The 27267-nt window shown below is 40.8% G+C and overlaps 1 protein-coding gene across 1 annotated transcript; it reads right to left on the bottom strand.

Annotated features, from left to right (window-relative positions):
- Positions 1-2121: 2121 nt before the first annotated feature.
- On the bottom strand, positions 2122-26758 carry pgap1 (post-GPI attachment to proteins inositol deacylase 1). The gene is made up of 26 exons (XM_079822570.1): positions 26506-26758; positions 25787-25940; positions 25354-25529; positions 24311-24482; positions 23526-23686; positions 23345-23397; positions 22564-22630; positions 20385-20490; positions 20197-20255; positions 20021-20104; positions 19520-19569; positions 19207-19258; positions 19032-19109; positions 18799-18874; positions 17767-17840; positions 17441-17492; positions 17287-17353; positions 17059-17164; positions 16946-16984; positions 16678-16862; positions 15690-15920; positions 15004-15139; positions 6072-6122; positions 5757-5971; positions 5474-5578; positions 2122-3651 (listed from the first exon to the last, which is right to left on the bottom strand). The coding sequence occupies exons 1-26, from the start codon at positions 26635-26637 to the stop codon at positions 3510-3512; spliced, it is 2823 nt and encodes a 940-aa protein (XP_079678696.1). The 5' UTR covers positions 26638-26758; the 3' UTR covers positions 2122-3509.
- Positions 26759-27267: the final 509 nt, after the last annotated feature.

Here is a 27267-nt window from a genome sequence, read left to right as displayed (position 1 = left end):
TGTCATATGTTGATTTGGTGCTCAAGAAACATTTCTTATTTTATGTTGAAAAAGGTTGTGCAATGTAATATTTTGTGAAAAATGTTTTTTTTTTCTTCTTCCAGGATTCACTAACGCATATAAAGTTAAACAAAAACAGCATTTGAAATATCATTGTGTCACTTTTGATCATTTGAATGCACCCTTGCTAAATCTTGTTGAACCTAACCTTTAGAATGGTATAGTGTATTAATAAAACCGTAGGGTTCATAAAATTCACGTCTTTACAATTACCATTCAACTGTTTATATTATCTCACAACATATCACAACACTCTATTAAACAAAATATATTTGCGCAAGTTCTTCATTAAATTTCGCTCAGCAGAAGCCTCCCTAGCATCAATACAAACATTGCTGTCATTGCTGCGGAGTTAAAGAGTTGCTGTTGGATCTGTTAGGCTTCCTTGCAGACGGCGAGTGTACTCATTACATGACCAGGACAGATCTGGCCCCAAATTAGCAGTCCTTGCTTCGAGACATAAAATCAGATCCTGGCCTCAAAATATTGTGGCACATCACAGTGAACACCGATGAAAACAATCAGTCACAATCATACCGATAGAAAAAAAGGCATCCTTTCAGACTCTCACCACAAAAACAGCTTAAATTTAGCATGAGGCAGAGCAAGATTGCAACATACCATAAAAAAAGACAACACACACCAAAGCTCACTGCAAAACATCTTAAATGCACACACACCCATGTACATTCACAGTGCAGAAGACACAACTCTGTGCCGTATGAGTGTTTTTTTGGTCAAGTACATCCTGTGAGAGAAGGACATCTGATCTAAATATCAGACTACTTGGATGGACTGACAAATATCCTCAATGACGAGAAGGATCAATTGCAAATCGGTATCAGAGAAGCAGGGGCATGTTACAAGAAAGGCACCGTTCTGTCATTTGACTAAGGATGAAAGTGTCTTTTCAGCTCTCAGGTAAGCAATCCTGAATCATGAGCTGATCAAATGATGAAAGAACAGAAGGACGCTGCTGAGTAGTGTGTGAGGAACACAGACAGACCATCAACAGCCTTCATCAAACATTACAGTAAAAAAAAAAAAAAAGCTATGCAGACAGCAACAATCTCATGGCTACTGTGACTGTGGCAGTGTTTCTAAGATTTCGTCTCAGGTTATGAGACTGCACTATAACTATAAATGTAACCGTGATGTCTATTTAACACCACAAATTGTGCACATTGATGCTGATATAAAATCATCATATTGCTCATCAGTCCAGTTCTGTGATCGCACCTTGTGATACCCACAATAATGCACAAAGACAGAATGTTGTGTTCCTTGCCTTACAGCTTCAGCTAATGCAAAAGGTGGGTTAATAAGAACAGATCTGAGATATTTCAGAATTACATGTGCATTCAAAGCCAAATGGTTTAAGGCAGAAATGACAGATCGAGAATAGGACAGGCAGAGATCCAATCATTCTCACACACAGACGTGTGAACACACACCTAAAGCTGCTTTTACACCCTTAAAGCCAACATGAAAATGCATTCACAATTGCAACCCATTTTACTTCTGTAATGTGACACTTTTATAATGAAACAGGATAGTAAAAAAACAATAATAAACTGAATGGGAACTGATTTCATCCACTGGAAATTGACTAAAGAATGAAATGAATATTGAAAAAGCATTGATTGAACACCATGATTTATAGAAAAAAATGTGTGGGGGAAAAAAATCAATTGGATATTATATAAAGGGCTGGAATGAATTGAAAAAAACGATTTTGTTGTTTAGCAAGGGGAAAATGCTAGATAATTAAATATATGGTAAATATAAATATATGACTAATAATGGTTGAAACAGAACTGAAGCAAATGCTTCTCACTGAAACTGAAAACCCACCCACCTCATTTGGAAAGTGATAACATTAGTGTAAGTGAACAAAGTTTCTACCAGTTTTACATCTATGAACTTTTGATTTTTCAGTAACTATCCACATTACAATTAGCTGAATTTAAAGTAAAATAAAAGAATTGCCATTTATTTAGAATGGAGCGAATGTTCGTAACGATTCATTTCTCAAGATTTATCAAAATATTTTTTTTCTTTGTAATAATGTGCACTGATGAGTCATGCACAAGAACAGGAAGTAAATCGAGTAAGTTGTTAGGACAACTCTGGCTGATACAGATAATCGATAATTATGTTATGGCTGATAACCATTACTTGGCCAATATAAAAATGCCATACCATTTTGTATAAATAAATTAAAAAATAAATCACTAAACTGAAATTATGCTACATGCGAATTTAGGCATCACAAATATAATAATGTATGTTTTAAATTTCATAAAGACTACATATAACAAAGTTAAAATATTAAAATATTTGTCTTCACAAATGACCTTTGCTGTCATGTAAAACTCGTAGGGGATATGAGCAGCAAAATTAAATATCCAATGTTGTCAGATGCTGATAACTATATAACAAAAATAAAATAAAACAATATCTGAAAAAAGACATGGTACTGATATATTGTATTTCCCATCAATGATGATTTCATGTTGACTTTAAGAATTAACACTAAATCAGACAGATACGCTCTCACCACCCCCAACACACACACCCACACACACACACACACACACACACACACCAGTATAGGCTAGATTCCCAGACACTTATTAAATATAGCCTTATATTAACTTATTTCAGGCCATTGACGGTTCTAGCTTGTTTACCCCAAACCCCTGGAGAGAGAAGAAAAAAAATTCAGAGAGAGATGATTGGGTGAGACAAGTTGCTCTCTCTTTACATAATTTGTCAAAAAAGAAAAATCAGCTAATGCAGAACACACAGAAATGAAGGAGTAACACCTTACATCTACACTGGAAAACAAATGAAAACACATACATGAAACAGCATGTTCAGGTTTGACTGTAATATTGTGACAATTATAAAATAAATTATACTTTAATACAAAACAATGCTAAACTTTGACGGAATAATTGTATAATTAAATAATTTTTATAATGCATAAACAAATCTAAATGAAAACCCATTGAGTAATCCTCTGCAGCCATCTAGTGGCTGTAGTTAAAAAAATCATGTTAATTGATGATATCATTGACTTGATGTGCAAATGAGTGGTAAAAACCTGTTTTTAGTTGGGGTTTTTTGCACAGGTGCCCTGTGCCGCCCCCCAGCCTAGACTTAAAATGTGTCTGGGAAAACTAGCCTTATGGACAAGAGGTATTGCTCATGAATACAGACATACCATCATTAACAAATGTAATACCCTGTCAAGAAGCAACAAATGATGACATACGACAAATCACATAACTCTGGATGTGCTGGTCCACTGATGTCACTAGTCCATGTGATCCCACTGAATACACACAGGGTTATAAGGCTGTTTTGGTCTGATCTGGATTTATACAAAACCCAGGTCTTGTTCTAATCTCAATGCATACTCACATTTAAAGTTTGCAGGGAGGTCAAAAGTAACAAGAACAGACCAAGAGGGTCAGTGCTGTGGAGAGGAAGTAAGTAACTCTGTAAATGTGCAGTGGACAAAAAGCCAGCATTCCAACGCACAGCGGCAGCAGTAGATGGAGCATCAGATTAAGCATCAGTTTGCTGTAATACAAGTGTAAATACAGACAACACTTGTTATAACATTTTGTGAGAAATAAATGAATACTTTTATACAGAAAGGATGCATTCAATTGATCAAAAGATAGAGTAAAGGCATTTATAATGTTACAAATGATTTTGATTTCAAATAAATGCTGTTATTTTGAACTTTCCATGAAAGAATCCTGACAAATGTATCATGGTTTCTACAAAAATATTAAGCAGCACAACGGTTTTCAATGTTGATAATAATAAGAAAATGTTTCTTGAGCATCAAATCAGCATATTAGAATGATTCTGAAGGATCGTGTATCACTGAAAATTCAGCTTTGCCATCACAACAGTTGCTACTATTTTACAATACTGTTTTACTGTATTTTTGATCAAATAAATGCAGCCTTTTTGAGCAGAGTCTTCTTTCGAAAATTGTATGTGCGTGTATTTGTATATACTGTATATGAGCCAAAACATTATGCTTTTGGGCTTGGGGCGCCCCTGTCGCCGGTTTGTAGTTTTTCCCTCTACAGACCACTGTTGGTAAATTCTCACCACTGCTGACTGAAGCAACCCACAAGCCTTGCCGTTTTAGAGCTACTGTGACCCAGTTGCCTTGCCATAACAATTTGGCCCTTTTTGAAAGTCACGCAGATCTTTATTCTTCCATTTCGCCTGCATCCAACTTGTTGATTGTGAGAACTAATTGTTTGCTTACCATCTAATCTACCCAGACCTTAATATGTGTCCTTGTTAGTAGACGATCAACAATATTCTCTTCACCTGTGACTAGTAATAATGTTTTGGCTCATCTGTGTGTGTATGTGTGTATGTATGTATGTATGTATGTATGTATGTATGTATGTATGTATGTATGCATGTATGTATGCATGTATGTATATGTATATATTATATTATATTCTAATATAATATATTCTAATATAATATATATATGCATTCACTAAATATTTGTATGATGATTTTGAATTATACTTAAAGGCACAGTATTTAAGTTTCACCGCTAGAGGTCGCTTATTCAAAATAATAACAAAGGCATAGCCTGGGATGGATTACGGACCGGGCCTATGCATGGCTAGATGACGCAGTGAATGAGCGTGGAATCATGGGACTTGTCGTCTTCACCTCCACAGACGATGGAAAGTAATCCGATGGGACTCAGGCAGAAATCATGGATGAGCTAATGTATTGAAGTTTTATTAAGGCTATTGTGGTATGAAGCAGGGTGGGGCAGAGAGCCAGGGACATTTTATATTGCTGATTTTATTATGCTTATATGCTGTAGTCGACGTTGTCGCCCCTTTTGTTTTGTTACTTGTTTATTTTTCGATTAAAAGTTCCATTTAAAGGGATAGTTCACCCAAAAAGTGAAAATTCTGTCATCATTTACTCACCCTCAAGTTGTTCCAAATCTGTATGCGTTTCTTTGTTCTGCTGAACACAAAAGAAGATATTTAGAAGAATGTTTGTAACCAAGCGGATAGAGCAACTATTGACAACCATAGTTTTTTTTTTTCCTACTATGGTAGTCAATAGTTGCTCTATCTGCTTGGTTACAAACATTCTTCTAAATATCAGAACTATTGTTCAGCAGAACAAAGAAACTCATACAGGTTTGGAACAACTTGAGGGTGAGTAAATGACAGAATTTTCATTTGAATCCAAAACGTTTACATATTGTGCCTTTAAGTAACATGATACATATTTAGATGATTTTAAATGCTCTTTGATATGGCCATATTAAGCTTTCTAAAGAGTGTGTCAGTAATGAACATGACTATATGAAATTATGTAAAATTACATGCACACAAACCTGCGGAGGAGTGTATTTGTGTTACAGTTGATGAGCAATACAGAGCTGATGAGCAGGGGTACAATGTGAGGCCAGCAGGGGTCAGGATCCAAATGAACCCAATATCTGAACAAGACATACACATGTTTAAATTATTAACTCCTACAGGACTTTGACAATAGAGTACGTTGTCTTAACTTTCAGGTAGTTGCTCTCTTCTAGGACTTTACTTGCACCACTTCAGTAACTTGTATGAGAAATTCAGAAATTTCTAATGAACCTGCACATTAAATTGCTCTCTTACCTGAGATTGTGCTTCCAGTGGATAAGGGAAGGAGTGCTGAGCATCATGGTAAGAGTAAGCATGGTGGAAAAACTAAAGTGGAGCTGCAGATCATCTCTGACGTCTTGTAGCACTGATTCTGATAGTAAAGGGCTGCCGTTACATTCTTTACTCTTACTGTGAGAATCACTGCCATGAAAACCATTTTCGGAGTTTTGTGAAACTTTCTGGGGCGCCTGGTTTAACAGGAACAAAAAATTTAGAAATTACAGGTATTGTGAGCCAATAAAGTGCGAGTAAAAAAATAAAAAATAATGTAAAATGAGACATATATACCAGGTTCAGGATGTGACTCAGTGATCTCTCGGTCATCTGTAATCTAAGCACCTGGACAAAGGCAATCACAGGAGAAATAAACTCATTATGTAAAGTGTACATTCATATTAAGAAAGATAAATATATTAGTAACTATTATAGACATCAGCATTTACTCGCTATAATCGTTACTGTAATTGAGTAATGGCAGTGAATGTTACTCTATTCTTGAAGTCCATAAAAGTGAATCTACAGCTCTGGAAAAAAATTAAGAGACCACTTAACATTGAGAAATCAATGTTAAGTGGTCTCTTAATTTTTTCCAGAGCTGTACATCCATCATAACTGCTCCACGTGGCTCCGGGGGGTTAATAAAGGCCTTGTGAAGCGAAGCGATGCATTTGTGTAAAAATTCTAACTTCCGGCGGACCATCTTCTTTATTCAATTTATGGAAAAAGTGTTACGCCTCGCGCAGTTCAAAACGTCTGGCGAGCATAACTGGTGTGCAATGTCGTCAGACGTATTTTGAACTGCGCGAGGAGTTACACTTTGAGTATGTAGTAGTTATGAACATACTTTGAGTATGAAGTAATTTTCATAACTTTTATGAACTTCAAAAACAGAGTAACATTCACTGCCATTTTAAAGCTTGAAATAGCCAGGACATTTTTTTATTTAACTCTGTGTTCGTCAGAAAGAAGAATGTCATATACACCTAGGATGGCTTGAGGGTGAGTAAATCATCGGCTAATTTTCATTTTTGGGTGAATTAACCCTTTAAGAATGTTTTTTTTAAAGTATTGTACTTCGCTACATTTTAAACCATATCCGTTACTGAGTATAAATGAATAAATAAAATCGCGCTCCGGAAACTACTGCAATGAATTGAAGGGCGGGAGAACAAACATGCAAAAATCACAAAAAGATGGAGACGGACAAGACAGACGTCAGTGACGCAGACCCAGCTGAAAGCGAAACGTCGTCGTGAACTCCTGGCTAGTATGGAAATACTTTGGATTTTCAATTTGCACAAAAAAAAACCCAATTTGCACAAAATGTGGATGCAAAAGGAGGAAACACATAGAACATGTTTGGGAACACATCCCTCTGTGATGATAAAGGTATGATTATAACTTAAGGCCGAATGAATTCTGTGATGCAGAGGGAATCCAGTCATGAATATTGAATTTACAGTATAACAGATGTCACGTAAAACACAAACTGATGGATGAATCGAAAGTAGAGCTGTACAATAAATCAAATCGTCATGGTCCGTGAATATTAAAGCGCAAAACACTGCTATATAAATATGTGATCTGCTTGTTCTGTCTCTGTGTGAATGAGCAGTGCTGTTTCGTCTACTACATACTCAAGTATGCGTGATGCTCATGGAGTTTTTAAATGTCTCACAAACCTTATTTGGACATGAACATTTCCAGAGCCGATCTGAGAGAACCCCTAATGAGCATTTTCAAATACTTGTCAAATAATTGTCAAATACACTCTGAAAGAGGTCTTCACTAAAACCCGTCAAAATAAACATTTTACCAAGAAGAAATATGACAGAAATATATTACTATTGTAGGACTTTAATAGTAATAATAATAATAATACATAATTTACACATTATTTAAGAATATATTTAATCCATGGTTTAATTTAGTAAATCTCTGGTTTGCAGCACTTTGCCAAAAAATAAAAGGATAAAAGTTTGTGACATTTTATATGATTACCACCGTTCTTGATAATATATTTGTATATATATATAAAATAAATACATTTCATAGGACTCGATTATTCTTAAACATTTTAATGAATGATAAAAAGTTAGTTGTTAATCTAATTCATAATAATCTATTGAATTTAGTTAAAGCTGCACTATGTAACTTTACCGTCCACTAGAGGTCGCCTGTTCAAAACAAAGGTGTATTTTGATGATGCCACGTTTGAGCGCAGAATCTTGGGACACGTGGTCTTCACCTCACAGCCGGTGGAAAAGAATCAGGATAGGACTCGGGCAGAAATCATGTTCATGGATGCGATTATTAATGCTACTGTAGTATGAAGCAGAGCAGGACCGAGTGTTGTGGAGCTGAGCAAGGCCGCTGGAGCAATTGTTAATGAGAAGAGTGACAGGACTTTTTTTATGACACAGTCGCCGGCGGGACTTTTATAATGACACAGTCGACGGCGCCACCATTTTTTCGGTCATGAGTATGAGGTAACGCAGCTCTGTTTATCATTAGATACATCTGAGAGTGTTGAAAATTATGTTAATGACGCTACTCTGTGGGTTCTCTAGGTGGCTGCTATGACACTAAATAAAGCATTTCTGCTAAATAAAACCAGAAACCGAGGCTAACACAGATATGACGCCATCGACAGGCGACTCCCTCACACGTCCTGGTTCCTTGGTTAAAATAGCAATTTCTCACGGTTTACAAATAGTTGGAAACATCTGGGATATTGTAAGTACTCAACTGAACGTCTCAGGTTACTTGCGTAACCTATGTTCTCTGAGTAGGGAACGAGACGCTGCGTCACTTTAATGACGTAATGGGACGCCCTCTGGGTGTGCCGATTGTCTGAAGCCCTTATAGAATCACGCCAATTGATTGGCTGATGGCGTGCACGACGCCCCACTTGACGTAGTCACCTATATTAGCGCGTGCGCGCCATCTGCTCCTCAGATTTCTCTGCCGAAAAGGAAGGCCTGTCGGCAGCGCGAGGAGCGTGGCAGCGTACGCAGCGTCTCGTTCCCTACTCAGAGAACATAGGTTACGCAAGTAACCTGAGACGTTCTCTTTCATAGGTTAACTCGACGCTGCGTCACTTTAATGACGTAATGGGAACGATATACCAAACACGCCAAGCTAAAGCGCTGCCGTATCTGGCTCAAAGAACACCAGATAACATGCATGACTAGGTTAAGCAGACAGGATATGCGAACCTGGAGCCATGTCGAGATCCAAACTATAGAATCTCACAAAAGTGTGCGGAGAGGACCAACTTGCCGCCACACAAATATCTTCCAAAAGAGCCCCTATAAAAAGTGCCACACCTCTAGTAGAATGCGCTCTAATATCAAGAGGTGAAGGTAAACCACGCACCTCATAAGCTAAGGAAATAGCCTCTGTCACCCAATGGGAAACCCTTTGCTTCGAAGCAGCAAGCCCGTGGCGGCCAGCACCGAAGCACACCAACAGCTGATTAGATTTCCTCCAACCATCGGAACGGTCAACATAACACTTCAACGCTCGAACTGGACAGAGCAAATGAAGTTTCTCGTCTTCCTCCGAGTCAAACGGAGGGGGGTGAAAGGAGTGAAGAGTAATAACCTGAGAGCGAAATGACGTGGACAAAACTTTGGGCACATAACCCGGCCTAGGTCTTAAGGTAACCTTGACTAGGCCAGGGGCAAAATCCATACAGGTCCCATTAACAGAGAGAGCCTGTAGATCGCCCACTCGTTTCAAAGAAGACAGAGCTAACAAAAGAGCAACTTTGAGAGTCAGAATTCGCTCAGGAGCTGACTCCAAAAGGCTCAAATGGAGCCAACGTTAGCCCTGGTCCCAAGAGGGAATACCAGGGGAGCGTGCTGGTCTCAGGCGCCTAACCCCTCGCATTGCTTGCCTAGAGGGATTTCGTCCGACTCCCTACCGGCAGCGATAGCTGCGACATAGACCCGAAGGGTGGTGGCCGCTGCTCCAGCAGCAAACTTCTCCTGCAGGAACTCCAGATCCGAACCAACCGGGAAGTTAACTGGATCTACTGCATGAGTCGAGCACCACGACTTAAAGACCCTCCACTTGGAAGAATAGAGCTTCCTTGTGGAGGGGGCTCTCGCATTAGCAATGATCTCCTGAACGTCCGCAGAAAGACCAGTGTTTAGTGTCATTGGCCCTTGATGGGCCATACCCACAACTTCCAAATATCCGGGTGAGGATGCCAAATCCTGCCCTGAAGTTGTGTCAAAAGGTCCTTCCTGACCGGTATCTCCCATGGGGAGGAGTCCAGGAGGAAAACCATCTCCGAGAACCAAGTCTGGGATGGCCAGTGTGGAGCCACCAGCAGGAGGCTGGCCCCACTCTCCCTTACTCTGTACAGAACCGCCGGAATCAGCTTGATGGGCGGGAACGCATAGAGTTTCAGATTGGGCCATGGATGCGCGAACGCATCTATCCCCAACGGGGCCGGAGAGCTCAGAGAAAACCAGAGCCGACACTGGGACGACTCCTTCGAGGCAAAGAGGTCCACTTCCGCTTTCCCGAACATCTCCCAAATCTGTGACACAGTTTGAGGGTTCAGCATCCATTCCCCCGACTGGAGCTTCTGTCTCGACAGATAATCTGCAGCGAGGTTTAAGACTCCGGGTACATGGACTGCTCTCAGGGACAAAAACTTGTCCTGAGACCACAGGAGGAGTCGGCGCGCATGCCTGTCCAGGGTGCGCGACCGTGATCCTCCTTGGCGATTTATGTGAGACACCACTGCCATGTTGTCGGTCCTGACAATGACATGATGCCCCCTGAGTGAGGGGAGAAAATGTTGAAGGGCCAGGGATACCGCTCTCAACTCCAGGCAATTTATGTGCCAGGAGAGAACTTCCCCCTCCCAGATCCCCATAGCTGGTCTGCCCTCGAATACCGCACCCCAGCCGGTAAGAGAGGCATCCATTGTAACCATTTGGCGACGGAAAACAGCCCCCATCTTGACCCCTTTCTGAAGAAAGAGAGGGTCTTGCCACATTGATAGGGCACGAAAGCAGCCGCGTGACACCTTCAATAGGCGAAGGGCTGATCCTGTTGACCGAGCCCCTGAGCGTTTCATCCACCAGAGGAAGGGCCTCATATGGAGCAGTCCCAGGGGAAGCACTGGGGAAGCTGCGGCCATGAGACCCAGGAGCCTGCGACACGTACCCACAGAAACATGATGGCCTAGCCTGAAGCGGACCAAACATGTTGTGATACTGGAAATCCGAGCAGGGGCCAAACGGGCCTGCATCGGAACGGAATCCAGACGAACACCTAAGAAGGTGGTCTGCTGAGCCGGAGTAAGAACGCTCTTGTCGGTGTTCACTCTCAAGCCAAGAGATTGAACGTGTCGAAGAACGACATCTCTGTGATGATAGGCTAACTCCCTGGAGTGGGCCAGAATGAGCCAGTCGTCCAGGTAATTGAGAATACGGATGCCCTGGAGCCTCAGCGGGGCCAGAGCAGCATCCATACACTTCGTGAACGTCCTTGGTGCCAGGGCAAGGCCGAAGGGAAGGACTTTGTGTTGATAAGCCTTCCCTTCGAAGGCGAACCTGAGAAACTTCCTGTGTCGTCTGACAACCTGAATATGGAAGTAAGCATCTCTCAGGTCTATAGTGACAAACCAGTCCTCCGCACGTATCTGAGACAAGATAGTCTTGAGCGTTAGCATCTTGAACTTCCCTTTGTAGAGGGCGAAGTTCAGGCGCCGGAGGTCCAGGATGGGACGCAGACCGCTGTCTTTCTTCGGAACAAGGAAATAACGGCTGAAGAAGCCACATTTCTCCTCTGCTACCGGAACTTCCTCTATTGCCCCCTTTAGGAGGAGAGAAGAGAGCTCTTGTTGTAGCACAGAAGCCTGAGAGGCGCTGTTTACTACCGTTTGAGTGACCCCGTCGAAGCGAGGAGGGTTGCGACAGAACTGAAGCGTGTAGCCTGACTGAATTGTGCGGAGGACCCAGGATGATATCCCTGGCAAAAGCTTCCACTCGTGGAAGAAATTTGACTAAGTGGGAGGTATGATGAGGTGTGGTGGACATACCTGAGATAGGGTGTCGAGCTGGACCTCTGAGGGCGGTGTGGCCATCCGCAGAGGAGAGCACGTGGCGTCCTGGTGCGGAGTAGACAGTGGAGTGGGAAGACTGGGCCGCTCTGGTTCCCGGAGAAGACCGGATGTGTCTCCGTCTGGACGAGCGGCGGATGGTGAGCCAATCAGACGTGAGGGGAGAAAGCAAACAGCGTCTCCTTCCTTCAGCGCCGGAAAAGGCGAGGATAGAGTCGGTTCTGTATTCCGAGGCGCGCTGGGCGGCGGAAATGACAGAGCTGGATAGGGAGAGCTGGTGGGGGGCGGGCAGAAACGCTTGCGCGGTCTGACCCAGCCCCGGTCATGAACTGCAGCTCCCCTTTTTCTGACCAGAGGGTCAGGAGCGACTCGAAGTGGCCGAAGCAGAAGGTTTGCTGGGCCGCTTTGGGTCGATGCGTCTGTGAGGACGTTGACGGGGAAATGGACGACCGCGAGCTCCCCAGACCGTGGTGGGTGGAGGATAACTCTGGTCGCTCCTCCTGGTGGTAAACTCTCTTCTGAAAGAGGGGCGATCTCTGGACTGAGAGGGGGAGGGGGAAGGAACGTCCCTCGCTCTCCTCGGCATGAACTGCTTAAGAGCGGCAGACTGGGATTTTGCAGATCTGAACGTCTCAACCACAGTATTAACCGCCTCCCCAAACAATCCGGACTGAGAAATCGGAGCGTCCATTAGGAAAACTTTTTCCCTATCGCGAATCTCAGTGAGATTGAGCCATAGGTGGCGCTCCGCCACCACCGCGCCCGCCATAGAGCGTCCTACAGCGCGAGCTGTGTGTTTAGTAGCCCTTAACGCCAAATCCGTGGCTTTGCGAAGCTCCTTCACTGCTTCTGGTGTCAAACCGGTGCCCTCGTCCATTTCCTTCAATACATCCGCCTGATAGGCCTGGAGAATGGCCATAGTATGAAGGGCCATGCCAGCCTGACCAGTCGCCATGTAGGATTTGCCAATGAGGGCAGAAGTGGTCCTACACGGCTTAGTGGGAAGAAGGGGGCGGGACTTCCACGAGGGAGCTGAAGATGGCGCGAGGTGAGTGGCCAGCGTGTCCTCAACCGCGGGAATAGCCCTGTTCCTCAAAACCCACGAGGTTGGTGAAATCAGCGGCTGCCGCGTTAGTTAGGCGGGCTGAGAACGGCTGCTTCCAGGATCTAGAAATCTCACTGTGTAGATCACTGAAGAATGGTAGCTTCCTCCGCGGAGGCCTAGAATTAGGGCTGCTGAGGAATCTCTCATCCAACCGAGAAGATTGAGCTTCGCGGGGTTCATCCGGCCACTCGATCGCGAGCTTCTGTGTAGCGCGCGCGAGTACATCCACGAGCTCGTCATATGCCGCTGATGGCCGCGCTTCCTGGCCGCTTGGCGGGAGAGCGTCGTCCGTATTTGCCGCACCGAAATCCTCGGAGTCGGATGCTGCAGTGAAAATGACATCCTCCAGCCCGAAGGAAACGGCATCGCGTGCCTCCGGGCTGGGACAGAGATAATCATGCGAGTATTCCACAGGCGGAGTCTCGCGCACGTGCTCGGGGGAGAGAGGGAGAGAAAGGGCCGTCTTCTCGCACTCCACATCCTCGAGCTCTACATCCGAACCCCAGGTCGCGGATCCAAGAGAGGCCTGCGCGGCCTCGGGAGCGCGACGGGGAAAAACGGATGACTCCCTCTCAAAAACCGCGAGCCTCGAGCGGAGGGTTTTGAGAAGGAGGTTATCGCAGTATTTACAATTAGAGAACCACTGAACCGCGTCGCGTGCGTGAGGAAATCCCAGACATTTAACACACTTACTGTGGGGATCGTCGATCGCGATGAAGCGAGTGCACGGCGGTGGGCAACGTCGGAATTCCATAGCACTTCACCACAAGGAGAACAAAGTTCCACAATCCACGATCGCTGAAGTGCTGAGGTAGATATCGACTGAAATCCTAGAATTTTGGGCCAGAAAAATCGAAAACCGAAGGGCATGAAATGGCCGCTTCGTGAAGGCAGAGAAATCTGAGGAGCAGATGGCGCGCGCGCGCTAATATAGGTGACTACGTCAAGTGGGGCGTCGTGCGCGCCATCACCCAATCAATTGGCGTGATTCTATAAGGGCTTCAGACAATCGGCACACCCAGAGGGCGTCCCATTACGTCATTAAAGTGACGCAGCGTCGAGTGAACCTATGAAAGAGAACAAAATATATAACACTGGCCTAGAGGTTTTTGGATATTTTACTGAAAACATTTTACATATTGCACCTTTAATTAGACATGTTTTATTGACATTTTAATAAACAAAACAAATGGTTTCAAGTTTGTTATAATAGCATAATAGCTTATAAATTTGTTATAAAGCTTCATTCATTTTGATAATGTAATACCCAAGTAGTAATACTTAAAAAAAAAATTGTTTTATGAATTGTTCAATACCATCATGCTGTGAAACTCTGCATGTTTTCTAAGATGGTTATCATATCGTGAAAACCTCATTCTATCACAACCCTACACGGGAGAGTCCCCCACCCCGCTGTTATAAAAAGTAAATTTTAACTACTTTTTACTTTTACTTGAGTAGAATTTTTATTACTCTTTCCACCTCTGTCAGCAGGACTAATTTCTTAAGTCAAGCATCCAACTTAAGGGTGCAGTGCGTAGTATTTATGAAGATCCATTGACAGAAATTCAATATAATATACATAACTATGCTTCAGTGGTGTATAAAGAACTTACATAATGAACTGTTACGTTTTGATCACCTTAGAATGAGCTATTTCTATCTACATACACCACAGGTTCCCTTACAGTGAAATCGCCATTTTGCGCCGTCATGTTTCTACAGTAGCCCTAAACGGACAAACTGCTCTACAGAGCTCTAGTCACTCTCTGCTCTCTCCGACAACAACGTTTTTGTCCTATGTCGGCCCTCGTAGCTTCTCTACGTGCTTCGAAAGGGAGGGGTGAGCAGTGGGTGATTGCAAGTCACAACCTCACTGCTAGATGCCGCTAAAATCTACACACTGCACCTTTAAGGTAAAAAAACCCACCTCTCTAGATTAGAAAAAATATTCCTCTTACCAACCCTAACACATCTTTATATGAAAGTAGTATGAAAAGGCCTTAAGGAAGGGAGGACAGATCACTCACTCTGTAGAGGTGGAGAAGAGTGGAGACCATAAGAGCCAGCGCTCCACAGGTGATGCCTCCCAGCACAATGAGAAAAACTATCAGGAGAATCTGAGTATGAAAACGAAGCGTGCCACAGTCCCGGGACACTGAAGGTCTGCAAACAAACAAAGTGTCACACACATGATTTGTGAAAACATTTCTGAAAACACCTACACAGAGAGATTTACTAATTAGTTTCTTTGGCAGAAAGCGAACGATTTTAGCTAGTTAATAGGGATGGGGATGTTGTTATAACATGTACATAAAAGATTTTAGATCAAAATATGCATAAATTACTCTAGTCTTTGGTGTAACATGATCCTTCAGAAATCATTCTAATATGCTGATCTGAAGCTTACGAAACTTAATATCTATGTTTTTTCAGGATTCTTTGGAAGAGCATTTGTTTGAAACAATTTATTTAGTTTTTACAGTTACTTTTGATCAATTTAAAGCATCCATGCAGGATAAAAGTATTAATTTATTTCAAAATACCTTAACTTTTAAACAGTAGTGTATAAATATAAAATTTTAACATTTAGATGAATACAGTGTTGAACTCACAGAATGACAATTTTTGTTTGTTGATTTAGAATGAAACTAAATAGATTCATGCAAAACATCTATTTATTCAGAGCACCTACTACAAAGAAGTTGATTTTCACCTGTGTAGTGGTGCAAGAAAAAAGGACAGGAAGTAGACAAACACTCTGAGGACTGTGCTACCCCAGAATGCAATGGCTGCACCGAGCACACACAGCAGTGGGGACACTAGACGAGGCCATTCCTGTATAGAGGCTTTTGGATCCTGGGATATGCTTTCCACAGAGTTCAGAGGAAGAGTATCCACCCCAGGAAGACCCAGAGAGGACCAGACATCCTGAAACCAGTTCTGCCTATAGTAGAAAAAAACAAACAGATTAAAGAGGGGGGAAAAAAGAGATATGATATATACTGTATATATTGTATATCTGTATAATTATGTGGCAACCATTTACAGTGGCAAGAAAAAGTATGTGAACCGCTTGAATCTGTGAAAATGGGAATAATTTTAACTAAATAATAGGGATCATACAAAATGCATGTTTTTATTTTTATTTAGTACTGTCCTGAATAAGATACTTTGCATAATTTTTTTTTTATATATAGTCCACAAGACAAAATAAATTGCTGAGTTTATTAAAATGACCCCAATCAAAAGTTTATGAACCATTGATTCTCAGTGCTGTGTGTCGTTCCCTGGATGATCCACGGCTGTTTTTGTTTTGTTTTGTGATGATTGTTCATGAGTCCCTTGATTTTCCTGATCAGTTAAACTGCCCAATGTTCTTCTGAAAAATCCTCCAGGTCCTGCACATTCTTCAGTTTTCCAGCATCTTTTGCGTATTTGAACCCTCTCCAGCAAAAACTGTACGATTTTAAGATCCATCTTTTCACACTGAGGACAATTGAGGGACTCAAACACAACTATTAAAAAAAGGTTCAAACATTCACTGATGCTCCAGAAGGAAATACGATGCATTAAGAGCCGGGGTTAATATTTGAACCGTTTTTAATAGTTGTGTTTGAGTCCCTCAATTGGCTCCTATGTTTTGCAGAAAAAGAGAATCGGCATTCAGATATACAGCAGACAGACACTGTGTCAAGACTCACCTGAGCAGTAGAAGCAGCAGGAGGACAGGCAGTTCCAATTTGTGGAGCTGTAAGGATTTACTCATGGCCTCTTGTATTTCAACAGGATGCCCCGATCTTTTGACAGAGCTCAGCTGAGCCCTTATCATCAAGAGAAGCACTACAGCTGAGTAGACAGGCAGAACTGGACCACAGAAACGTAGAATCTAAAGGACAACAATTGCTTTTGAATACAAGACTCTGGGTTCAAAGTTGAAATGGCAGATGAAATACCATAATGTAAGCACACCTGCCCAAGCACTTTGGGAAACGAAGTCCGAATAGACACCTGTAGAGAAACAAGACAAATGTTAGTTGTTTTACTGGTAGGTTTACCTTTGAGAAAACAAAATAAAAAAATACCTTGTATTGGCAGTTGGGGGCAGTGTGGAGCTGCAGGAGGGCACTGGAGGTGTTGTCTGGGTGGCTGGTGTGAAGCATGCTGTAGATCTCAGATACCGAAGGAACACTTGGGTGGAAAAAATACATAGAGTTTTAAAAAGACACAATCATCAGCACTCTGATGCAAAAAAAGAAATGCGGAGAGAGGAAGAAAGTTGGTTGATTATTAAATGGCAAGACACATTCTACCTTGCAGTTGCAAAGGAGTCTTCATGAAACCAAGGTACCCTCAGTCTGTACACACTGGGCAGTCTGTCTGTATAACACAACACATAGTATCAGACGTGAGTTTTTTAAAACACCATGCTGACTTTCTGGCAGATGAAGTTGAAGAGCTGGTTACCTTTAGTGGTTTTGCAGTGACTCATGATCGTTATTCTGAAAGCCTGATAAACCTGAAGAAACACAAACTTGAGTACACATTTCTTACGCTTTGGGCTATACATCTTTTGTTTGGCTGCAATTGATTACCAATCATTACTAATAATAGGAAGATTATCCTCAAAATACTTTATAATGCTAAAGATTATTATGGGATTTGTACCATTACAAAAGCTTCTACTATGTGTATAAATGGATATTTGAAAAATCAGAGGGATTAAATCTATAGAAAAGCTGAGGTTAGCAGGGAAGGAGAGCAAAATGACAGGGAATGCTGCGAGCGATCACCTGATGAAAGTCTTGTAGCAGTAGTGTATGGAGCAGCCCAGAGGAGTTAACAGTGATGTCACTGACAGTCAGACCTGCAAACAGTCACATTATGGTTAAAGCATTTGCATACATTAAACACAACTTACTTGGTTTTAATGACTGTATTTGATTTGATTATTACATTCTTATTTTATAGGCCCATTTTAAAGTTAAAATGTCCCTATCATGTTTTTCTGCGTATTACCTTTCATGTAGTGTGTAATATAACTCTTTGTGAATGTAAAATGTCTGCAAAGTTTCAAAGATTAAAGTGCATGATAAATTAGTTATTCTTTTCCAAAAGAAAGACCAATTCTGAACTGCCTGAAATGAGTCAGTAATTCCACTTCCTGCACTTCCTAACAAATTTGCATAATGTAAGCCTATGGTCTTCATTGGCTGCCAGCGAACAATGTCTACTTTGACTCGTCCCTCAAACACTAGTTATAGTCGAGGCCCGAAAAAGTTTGGTTTGTGTTATCGACATGTCAAATCCACTTTGTATGCACTTCCAAAGGATGTGGACCCAAGCTTGAATTGATATGGTAAAACCATGGGTAAAACTGACACCATTTTTACTGTTCATATCACGGTGTATAAGTGCTGAGGAAGCCTCTGGAGCTGAAACTCAGATATGATAATGGACGTCTCGTTTCTGATCACAACAGACTGGGTCATCTGACCAATAATAGCAGAGAAGGCCCTCAGAAAAAAGGGGTTTAGAGTGAACCAATCCTTTAGCAAACCGCATCATATGTTGTGAGGAAAAATAGGTGATGCTGCAATGTATATGAAAAAATATGTTTTTTTTTACCTTGGATGTAAAACTATTTTAGGAGACCTCCAAAACAAAATTAGGAACCTTTAAAATGGCATAACAGGGGAACTTTAAATGTGCATAAAAATAAAGAGTTCAAGCAGCTGCCACTAAAGCAAAAAATACTAAAACATTACTCTGGATTAAAGTGTCTGATAAATATTAACATATTCATGTATGTGATTTTGGCTCACCAAAGGACAGCGTATGAGGCACCTGCACTGAGACAGTAAGGCTCTGCTCTCTCTGCAGCTCACACTCCACTACAAACTACAATCAGACAATCAAACATTTAGAATGTATCTTTAACTAGTTCATCATGCAAATTATTTTGACATGAATCATCCAATGCATGTTTTAAAAAGAAAAATGTATACTAATGTGGTCATGTAAATGTAAGTTTTCATAATGTGGACTTTAAATGAACCTGTCCTCCGCTGGGGTTAGAGGCATCAATGATGAGATGAGAGACCGACAAGAGATCACTGATTTTCACTGTCACAGCCTATAAGAGAACATACTGTTTATAGATCACATTTATTTTAAATGTAGTGTTATACAGGAAGTTGTGTTATTGCATGTGTAAGAAAAACTAGGCTGACCTTATAGGCAGGAAGGAGCTCGGTCTCAGATGACAGATCTACAGCCTGAACACTGGAAAATGAGGAAAAACAGAGAAAGAAACACTTTACAAAGCAAATAGTATTCAATTTACATGATCAACAATAGTCCAGAGTACTGGTATGGATCAGCATGTGCGCGATGCACCAGACCAGGCTCGTGAAAATGTGCCAACTTTGTGAAAGACTTTGTGCATTTGAATACTGCAGAAGACACGTGTGCAGATTCTGTGCCATTCATGAGCCCTGGTCATTTCCAATTACAAGTGAAATTCATGTGGTTCATTTTACTCACCACGTGGAGCCGCTCATCTGTGTGCAGCCGTACAGCCAGCTGGTCATTTCCTGGTAAACATGCAGAGATATACATAGCTCGTCAAAGCATAACAGAAAGAAAAACTATTTTCCTGCAAAACATGACTTTTTTTGCTTATCATATACTATTTTTTAAAAGTGTGAGCAGTGGATATCCAAATACTTTGCACAATAAACAAGCACCAAATTCACTCTTAATACGTTTATTTTCTTAATTAATACTTATACATCCAGTACACACAATTATACTCAACTTCATAATATTTGACTAGATTTTTAAAACATTTTAGAATTTGTATATAAATTTACATTTAAATGCACAATAATACTGCACATTTTCTTCATGGCTGGGGCAGCTGGGAAAGCAAGGAATGCTCTTAAATACACCTAATTTCACTGTAATGTTTTGTGACATTCAAATCAAAATGATACATTTAAAAGAAAAAAGGGTTCTGAGTGTGATGCTGTTGGACTCTCTCACCATATTATTACTGCGGCAATGGAAATGACTGTAGGCCTTCCTTCGACTGGAGAGAGCAAACAGGAAGTACTTGACTTGAGCTTCCTGCCAAGAGTTGGAGGATGGTTGATTGATCAGTACAATGTTCAGAGAGAAGCTGCTGGCATAATTTTTCCAGAGATGAAACATATTGTCACCTTAGGGGCAGTGTAGAACAGACGGAGTGTGTTGACCTCCTTCCACGCCTCAGGAGGAGCTGGAAGGACGGATGAATAGATTCGGATAAAAATAGTAAGAAGAAGAAACAGAGATTCAGATATATTATCTTCCATCTGTGTTGAAAACTGCTAAGACTATAAATATACATGTTCACACAAACACAGACCTGAGAAAAGGACAGGGGCATCCTGTGCGTCTCCAGGCTGCAGCACTGGGTGTCTAAAGAAGTGATAGTTCAACACCGACATTCGCTTCTCGGGACTCTCTGTAAACTAAAGAGAAACTTGAGTCAATAAAAACACCTTAAAAGGATAAGTTCACCCAAAAATGAAAGTTAGGCATGTCATTAATTACTCACCCTCTTGACGTTCCAAACCTTTATTTGCAAAATATGAATCTCCAACGCGCATTCACACAACAGCATCTGCTCTCACATCAACATGACACGCATGTGTCACAGTACTCTTGTGAGCATTAATATTTTGTAAATAAAGTGGTAAAATATATATTTTTGTGCAAGCAAAGCACTCACGTCGCTTCATAAAATTGAGGTTAAACCACAGGAGTCACATGGATTACGTTTGACATTTATGATGCCTTTACTACCTTTCTGAGGCTTGAAAGTGGTAGTTGCGTAGGCTGTCAACAGAGGGACAGAAAGCTCTCAGATTTCATTAAAAAGATCTTCATTTGTGTTCCGAAGATGAATGAATGTCTTACTGGCAGAGGCGGACAGTAACAAATTACACTTACTTGAGTACTGTACTTAAGAACACTTTTTGAGCATCTTATTACTTTAACTTCACTACATTTGAAAGACAAATATCGTACTTTTCACTTCACTACATTGAAATGGAAATTGTCTGTGCTTTTAGAGATAAAGTAACGTAAATGGGCTAGTAACGTAATTTTGGAAATATGTTTTAGCAAAATCTTGTCAAATAACCACAATGTAGAAACCTTTTTTCAGTATGATTTCGACTTTTAAAAAAAGCTTTGTAACTTTTAAACAAGTATTTAAATGAGTTCAAGGTTACGACTACCATGAACTCATTTAAATACTTGTTTAAAAGCTACAACGCTTTTTTTTTTTTTTTCAGGCAGTATGCTCTTTTGCTAGCATGACGGATGGTGCATAAATGACTGGCTTAAACAACCATGCCATGATGCACTGACATAAAAAGAACAGAAAAAAGTCAGCACACCAAACTGTCTGATGAAGAGCCTGCATGCTCGAAACGTCACCTATGTAAGAACCCATTATTAAATAGGGCTGAGCAAAAAAAAAAGATTTTTCGATTAATCGTTTTTTAAAATGTGGTTTTCAAATTCAAAATCGATTCTCAAGGCCAAGAATCAATTTTTTTCCCCCCGGGGGTTTCCAGTCGATCCTGCCCGGTATCGCATATATGCTTGTCGTTAAGATAAAATCGAATGTCAATCGCATCTAAGGAAGGCACGCAAATAACAGATAGTGACGAAATATAATGCATCATCCGGGGCATGAATCAAAGCTCAGACGCCTCTGGAGGAAAAAGCCTCCATAAAAACGGACAGAGTCTGAATGACGGTTGGCTAAATCGCAAGAAATGCTTGTCCTTTACTGAAAATTGCTGAAAATCATCCAATATCCTTTTTATTTTTTAGAATAAGTGTATCAAAATATCCATAAAAACAAAATTGTATTGTATTTAACATAATTGTATGCATTTGAAATATAGAGATGGGTTGTTTTAAAGTAGGCCTACCCAATTGTACCTAAAATAAAATGAGTTTAATATACAGGTTTGTGGCTCTTAATTTCTTTTTAATTACCCACTTGTAAACTCATGTTCACTGTTCTTTTTTATAAATATAGTAGGCTATTTGAATTAAATCTATATTGATAGAGTTTAATCGAAATCGAATCGATTTGAGAGCTTGCGAATCGAAACATCTGAATCGATACCCAGCCCTATTATTAAATTTATGGAGCTTTGGTGTGACGACTTCTTTTCTGTTATTTATTGTTTCCTTTGGCAAAATGCTCAAGTTGGGTGCTCGACAGTGATGTGCGTGATTTTGTTCCGTTTCTGTTGACATAAAAAGGAAATTTACTTTTGATACTTAAGTACTTTTAAAAGCAAGTACTTCTGTACTTTGACTTAAGTTAAAATCTGTCTTTAAAACGTTCACTTGTAACGGAGTAACATTTGACCAGTAGTATCTATACTTTCATTCAAGTAATGGAGTTGTGTACTTTGTCTGGAACAACATGAGGGTACGTAATAAATGACAGTGAGTAATTCATTTTTAGGTCAACTAACCCTTTAAACACACACACTAACTATTAGGACAGTGCTCACCTGCCCTTTTTCAGGTTCAATAAGGTCGAAGAACGCCCGGACTGTGGCCAGAACCAGCTCCTTGCACCTTGAATGAAGCATTTGAAATTACAAAGGATGAAATTCAATGGCTATTAATAAGCTAGGTACTTAAAAGCAAAATAATTAGCCATCAGCTTTGATGCTCAATATTGAAGGAACACGCCGACTTTTTGGGACTTTAGCTTATTCATCGTATCCCCCAGAGTTAGATAAGACCATACATACCAATCTCATCTCCCTGCATGCCATAACTCTGTCTGACGCACCCACCGCTAGCCTAGCACAGCACAAAGACTCAAGGTAAACGGCTCCAGCTAGCCTACTGCTCAATAAGTGACAAAATAACGCCAACACTTTCTTATTTGCGCAATATCATTGCGCCTGCTGCACCCATGGTACGGCAGCAAAGTTCCTTGATCATTACACAGGAATGAGAGTATAGTTCCTAGCCATAATCGGTCTAGAAAATCGCAACTTTTCATTTTCTGTCAGTCTTAGTACAAAATGTAACTATATACATCACAGCATGTAAATAGGAAAATGTCAGCGTTATTTTGTCACTTATTGAGCAGTAGGCTAGTTGGAGCTGTTTACCTCCAGTCTTTGTGCTAAGCTAGGCTAGCGGTGGGTGCGTCAGACAGAGTTATGGCATGCACGGAGATGAGAATGGTATGTATGGCCTTATCTAACTCTGGGGGATACGGTGAATAAGCTAAAGTCCCAAAAAGTCAGCGTGTTTCTTTAACATACAAAAACATACCAAACAATGGAAATGTGGTCAGTGGAAACCCAGGTTCTAGGAACTGCAGTCACCTAAATCCAATTTACAAAAAAATATACCAATGTAAGGACATAAAAAAACAAAAAGCAGGTTGTACTTTAAAGTTTCAGGTTGAAATATTTAACTTAAGAGAATTTAGGAACATGGCTAGTAGACTTACCACTACTGACATCTTATTGAGGTCATCAATGGGACAGGAGAGCGCCGTCAAGCCAGAGCGCACCTGGAAGTCAAGGTAACCACCACCCACAGAGAGAACAGTAATATTTCGAAGGTCTTCGGCATTTGTTGCCCAGCGATGCCTGACTGTGGAGTAAAACTCTACAACAGACACACAAGTCAAATGTTAGCATAAAAAACTGTTTGCATCAAACTTTTTAGAGAAAGTAAATATTCAAATTGGCAAGTCAATACCTTCTGATTATACTATCGTTCAAAAGTTTGGGGTTGGTAAGATTTTTTAATCTTTTTGAAAGAAGTCTCATGTTCACCAAGACTGCATGCATTTGATCGATATTATAGTCAATACAGTAATATTGTATTATTACAAGTCAAAATAACCATTGTCTACTTTAATATATTTTTAAATGTAATTTATTCCCGAGATGGCAACGCTGAATTTTCAACATCATTACTCCAGTCTTCAGTGTCACATGATCCTTCAGAAGTCATTCTGATATGCTCTTGCTTAAGAAATATTTCTTATTATTATCAATGTTGAAAACAGTTGTGTCGCTTAATATTTAAGGAAACCGTAATACATTTTTTTTTAGGATTCTTGGATGTATATATATTTTTTTTAAATCTAACAGAAATCTTTTGTAACACTAAAAATATCAAATGTATATATAAATATAAAAAACCACAAACTTTTGAACAGTGGTGTACCTTCAAAACTATTAAACAAATCTTCTGTACACGTGTGTCTATATGTCTTTTTCCTACCCAGTATATATGGGTCAAGAGACAGGACTGGTGCCTGGTGGGGGGAGGCCTGGGTGATGATGAGGCTGACCAGCCGTGGGTTGAAGCGTGCCAGGGTGAACAACGCTCTTGCCACCACACCACCCATGGAGTGTCCCACCAGAACCACAGATGTGGGGGGGTCTGGACGGTCCTGCAGCCATGGGAATGTAGTAAAAAGACTACTGGTTTAGATGTAGATGATCTAGTAATAGCAGGTGAGCTTCAATTACGAAGTCACCAAAGACTGGAAAACACTACATGACTTTTAAAGTCTGGCATCACACACTTGCATACAGAGAGAAAAACTGGGCAACATAAACTAAACTAATGAGGATCAAACCAGACTTTTCACATCGTTCTGAATACAACAAACTCACACAGAAATATGAACCTCGTTGCAAGAAGACGCATGGCAAATGAAAACAATGTGTTCTGCTCAAAATAGATTTTTTTTTGTTTTTTGAAGGAATCATAGCCTGAAGCTAAAAATCTGTGCCCATCACAGATGTCAATTTACAAAATCTGCAAACTCGCTCTAACTTTCTGCAACAAGCATGGTGTCCTCCAGACTGAATACTGCAAAAATCTTTGCCAAAGTCATGTGGTATATTCCAGCCTGGGCTCTGGGCCCTGAGGTGTTTTTGGGGGGCCCTGGAGATTGACATTTGTGTTTAATTCAGTTACTAATAACATTTTAATGGCTAACACTACAAGTAAACTTTTATAAGCATATATATATATATATATATATATATATATATATATATGTGTGCGGTCAACCCAAAACTGATACTGTAAAGACACTGGACCATAAATTCGATCATTACTGTTATTGCTCTTGAATTACTGTGCATACTAACAAAAGTGTAAAATACTGTAATTTGTCATTTCAACAAAGAGACAGAAAGCGACAGGAAAGGATGGATAGGAAAGGGTGAAGAAAGGAAAAGAAAAGGTACAGAAAGAAAATTAAGGAACAAAAAGAGATGAAAAGGAATAAAAAGGACCGCTTGACCTCTGACCTTATAAAGGCGCAAGATGGCTTTGATGCTTTCATGCAGAAACTGAGTCTGTCTGCGCAAGCTGCCCCCGTACAGGGCCACCAGCTCCTCATTGAAGTCAATAGTGAACACGTTCATATGGACCCGTCTGTCCAGGTTCTCAGCCTTCCTCAACGCTACTGAACCCAGAGAACGAGCTGCAAGAGAGTACAACAACATCTTTGTGTTGCAATGAGCTCTCACATCTCACTTCCTCCATTTGCAATGTACAATCTGAAAGTTTCATTAGCGGGGGGTCGAGATTGATTGAGCAAACAAGCAGGTTCTCTGACACCAAGCTGTCAACACCCATCTTGAAGGCAAAGTAAACAAGGCCAAGCTATTTATATCACACATGTGTGTATGTAGAAGATGTGCTGATTAAAATATTGAACAAAAAACAGTTTCATCTTACCTTGCTTGTAGCTGCCTGCATTCCCAGGCAGGAAGAGCACAGGTGCGCCGGTGAGCTTGAGTCCTCTGGTCTCCTGAGCATATGCGCCCTCTCCATACAGATACAGCCCGTATGATGGGTACTGGCGCGCGACACGCCTTGGAAGCTGCACGCGCTGCAAACGCGCACGTACACAAAATGACAGGTGTGACTGAGTATTCACGCGCAGGGGATAATGCAAGACCACAAACTAATGGAGTTGTGGAACAGGATTTTTGACACAACCGAAACTTAGGTTGTGGTGCAGGTTTGAATATTTGACATTTAGAGCTTCATTTTGAGATGTGTCACCACAATAAGCACATCTTAATTTTGTAAAATACAAAAAAATAACGAGTGAATATTATTTAAACTAAATATAGTGCCTTCATTAATTAACAGAAATGTAACGCTTAATGTCTTCAGTCTTTTTTGACTACCGAGAGCAACCCGAATACCACACTTTTGCAAACATTGCGTAAAATGACTGATGGTACCGATTAGGAATGTTTGTTGTTGCCAAAACAACAGGTAGAATGACAGGTATGAGGAACTGATGCATGGCCTGCCACTGCCAGTGAATTGTGCACATTCAGAGCCAGTAGCGTTGCCCTAATTACAAGAAATGGTGCATTTTGCTAAATGCAAAACAAACATGTCCAGAAAACAACAGTGATACAGATGTTTGCCGTGATACTCACTCGGTATTCTGGGTACTCGAACATGTATGTCATGCTGCATCGATTCTCCTCGAACCCAAATAACAATTCCCGCAAACCCACGAGCAAAAGCCCAAGAGCAAAGCCGTAAAACGCGTATACGGCGACTCTCATGTCTCCACAAAATAAGCTTGATTATTTTCACAAATTCATTGTAATCGTGTCTCCGCTTCCCTCGTTGTAAACCCACACTGTCTGTTTGAACCTATAGGAAACCTCCTACGGACCTGTCACCCAGCGCCTAGGATGACGTCGCGACGCAGACAGGAGAGTTAACCAATCGAGAGCGAGAATCGGTTCTAGGTTTGACCAATCAGAATTGAAAGTGGGAGAGACGGGCAAAGGAAAAGTGGGATCATCGTAGAAAAATTCTCCTCTATTTAAAACGCAGAAAGGCGTAAATTGAGGGCAAAAATCAAAGTCCGTCTCGTCACCTTGAATACGTTTAGGGCGAAGGGACCTCAATCGCACATGATTTCACATCAAATATCAGTAATTCTTCTTATGCAGTACACTTTCATATCGCCATATCTTAATATAATAGCTAAAACATTAAAGATAGAAATTTCATTTAATCGCATGAAAAATCTTTACCATGAAAAATTGCTCTTTCTATCTTGTTCGTATTTTGTATTTTCCCTGTAACTAACAAAATTCTTACCGACATCATCCTCCAGGTAGCCACAGCACAAATAAGCACAATGAGCAATAACATCTGTACTTTTTTTGTGGAAAGCCTTAAAA

This window comes from Gobio gobio (genome assembly GCF_949357685.1).
Source record: "Gobio gobio genome assembly, chromosome: 7".
Lineage (NCBI taxonomy): Eukaryota > Metazoa > Chordata > Actinopteri > Cypriniformes > Gobionidae > Gobio > Gobio gobio.
Note: the sequence above shows the minus strand (reverse complement) of the source record. Positions and strands in the feature narration are given on the sequence as shown.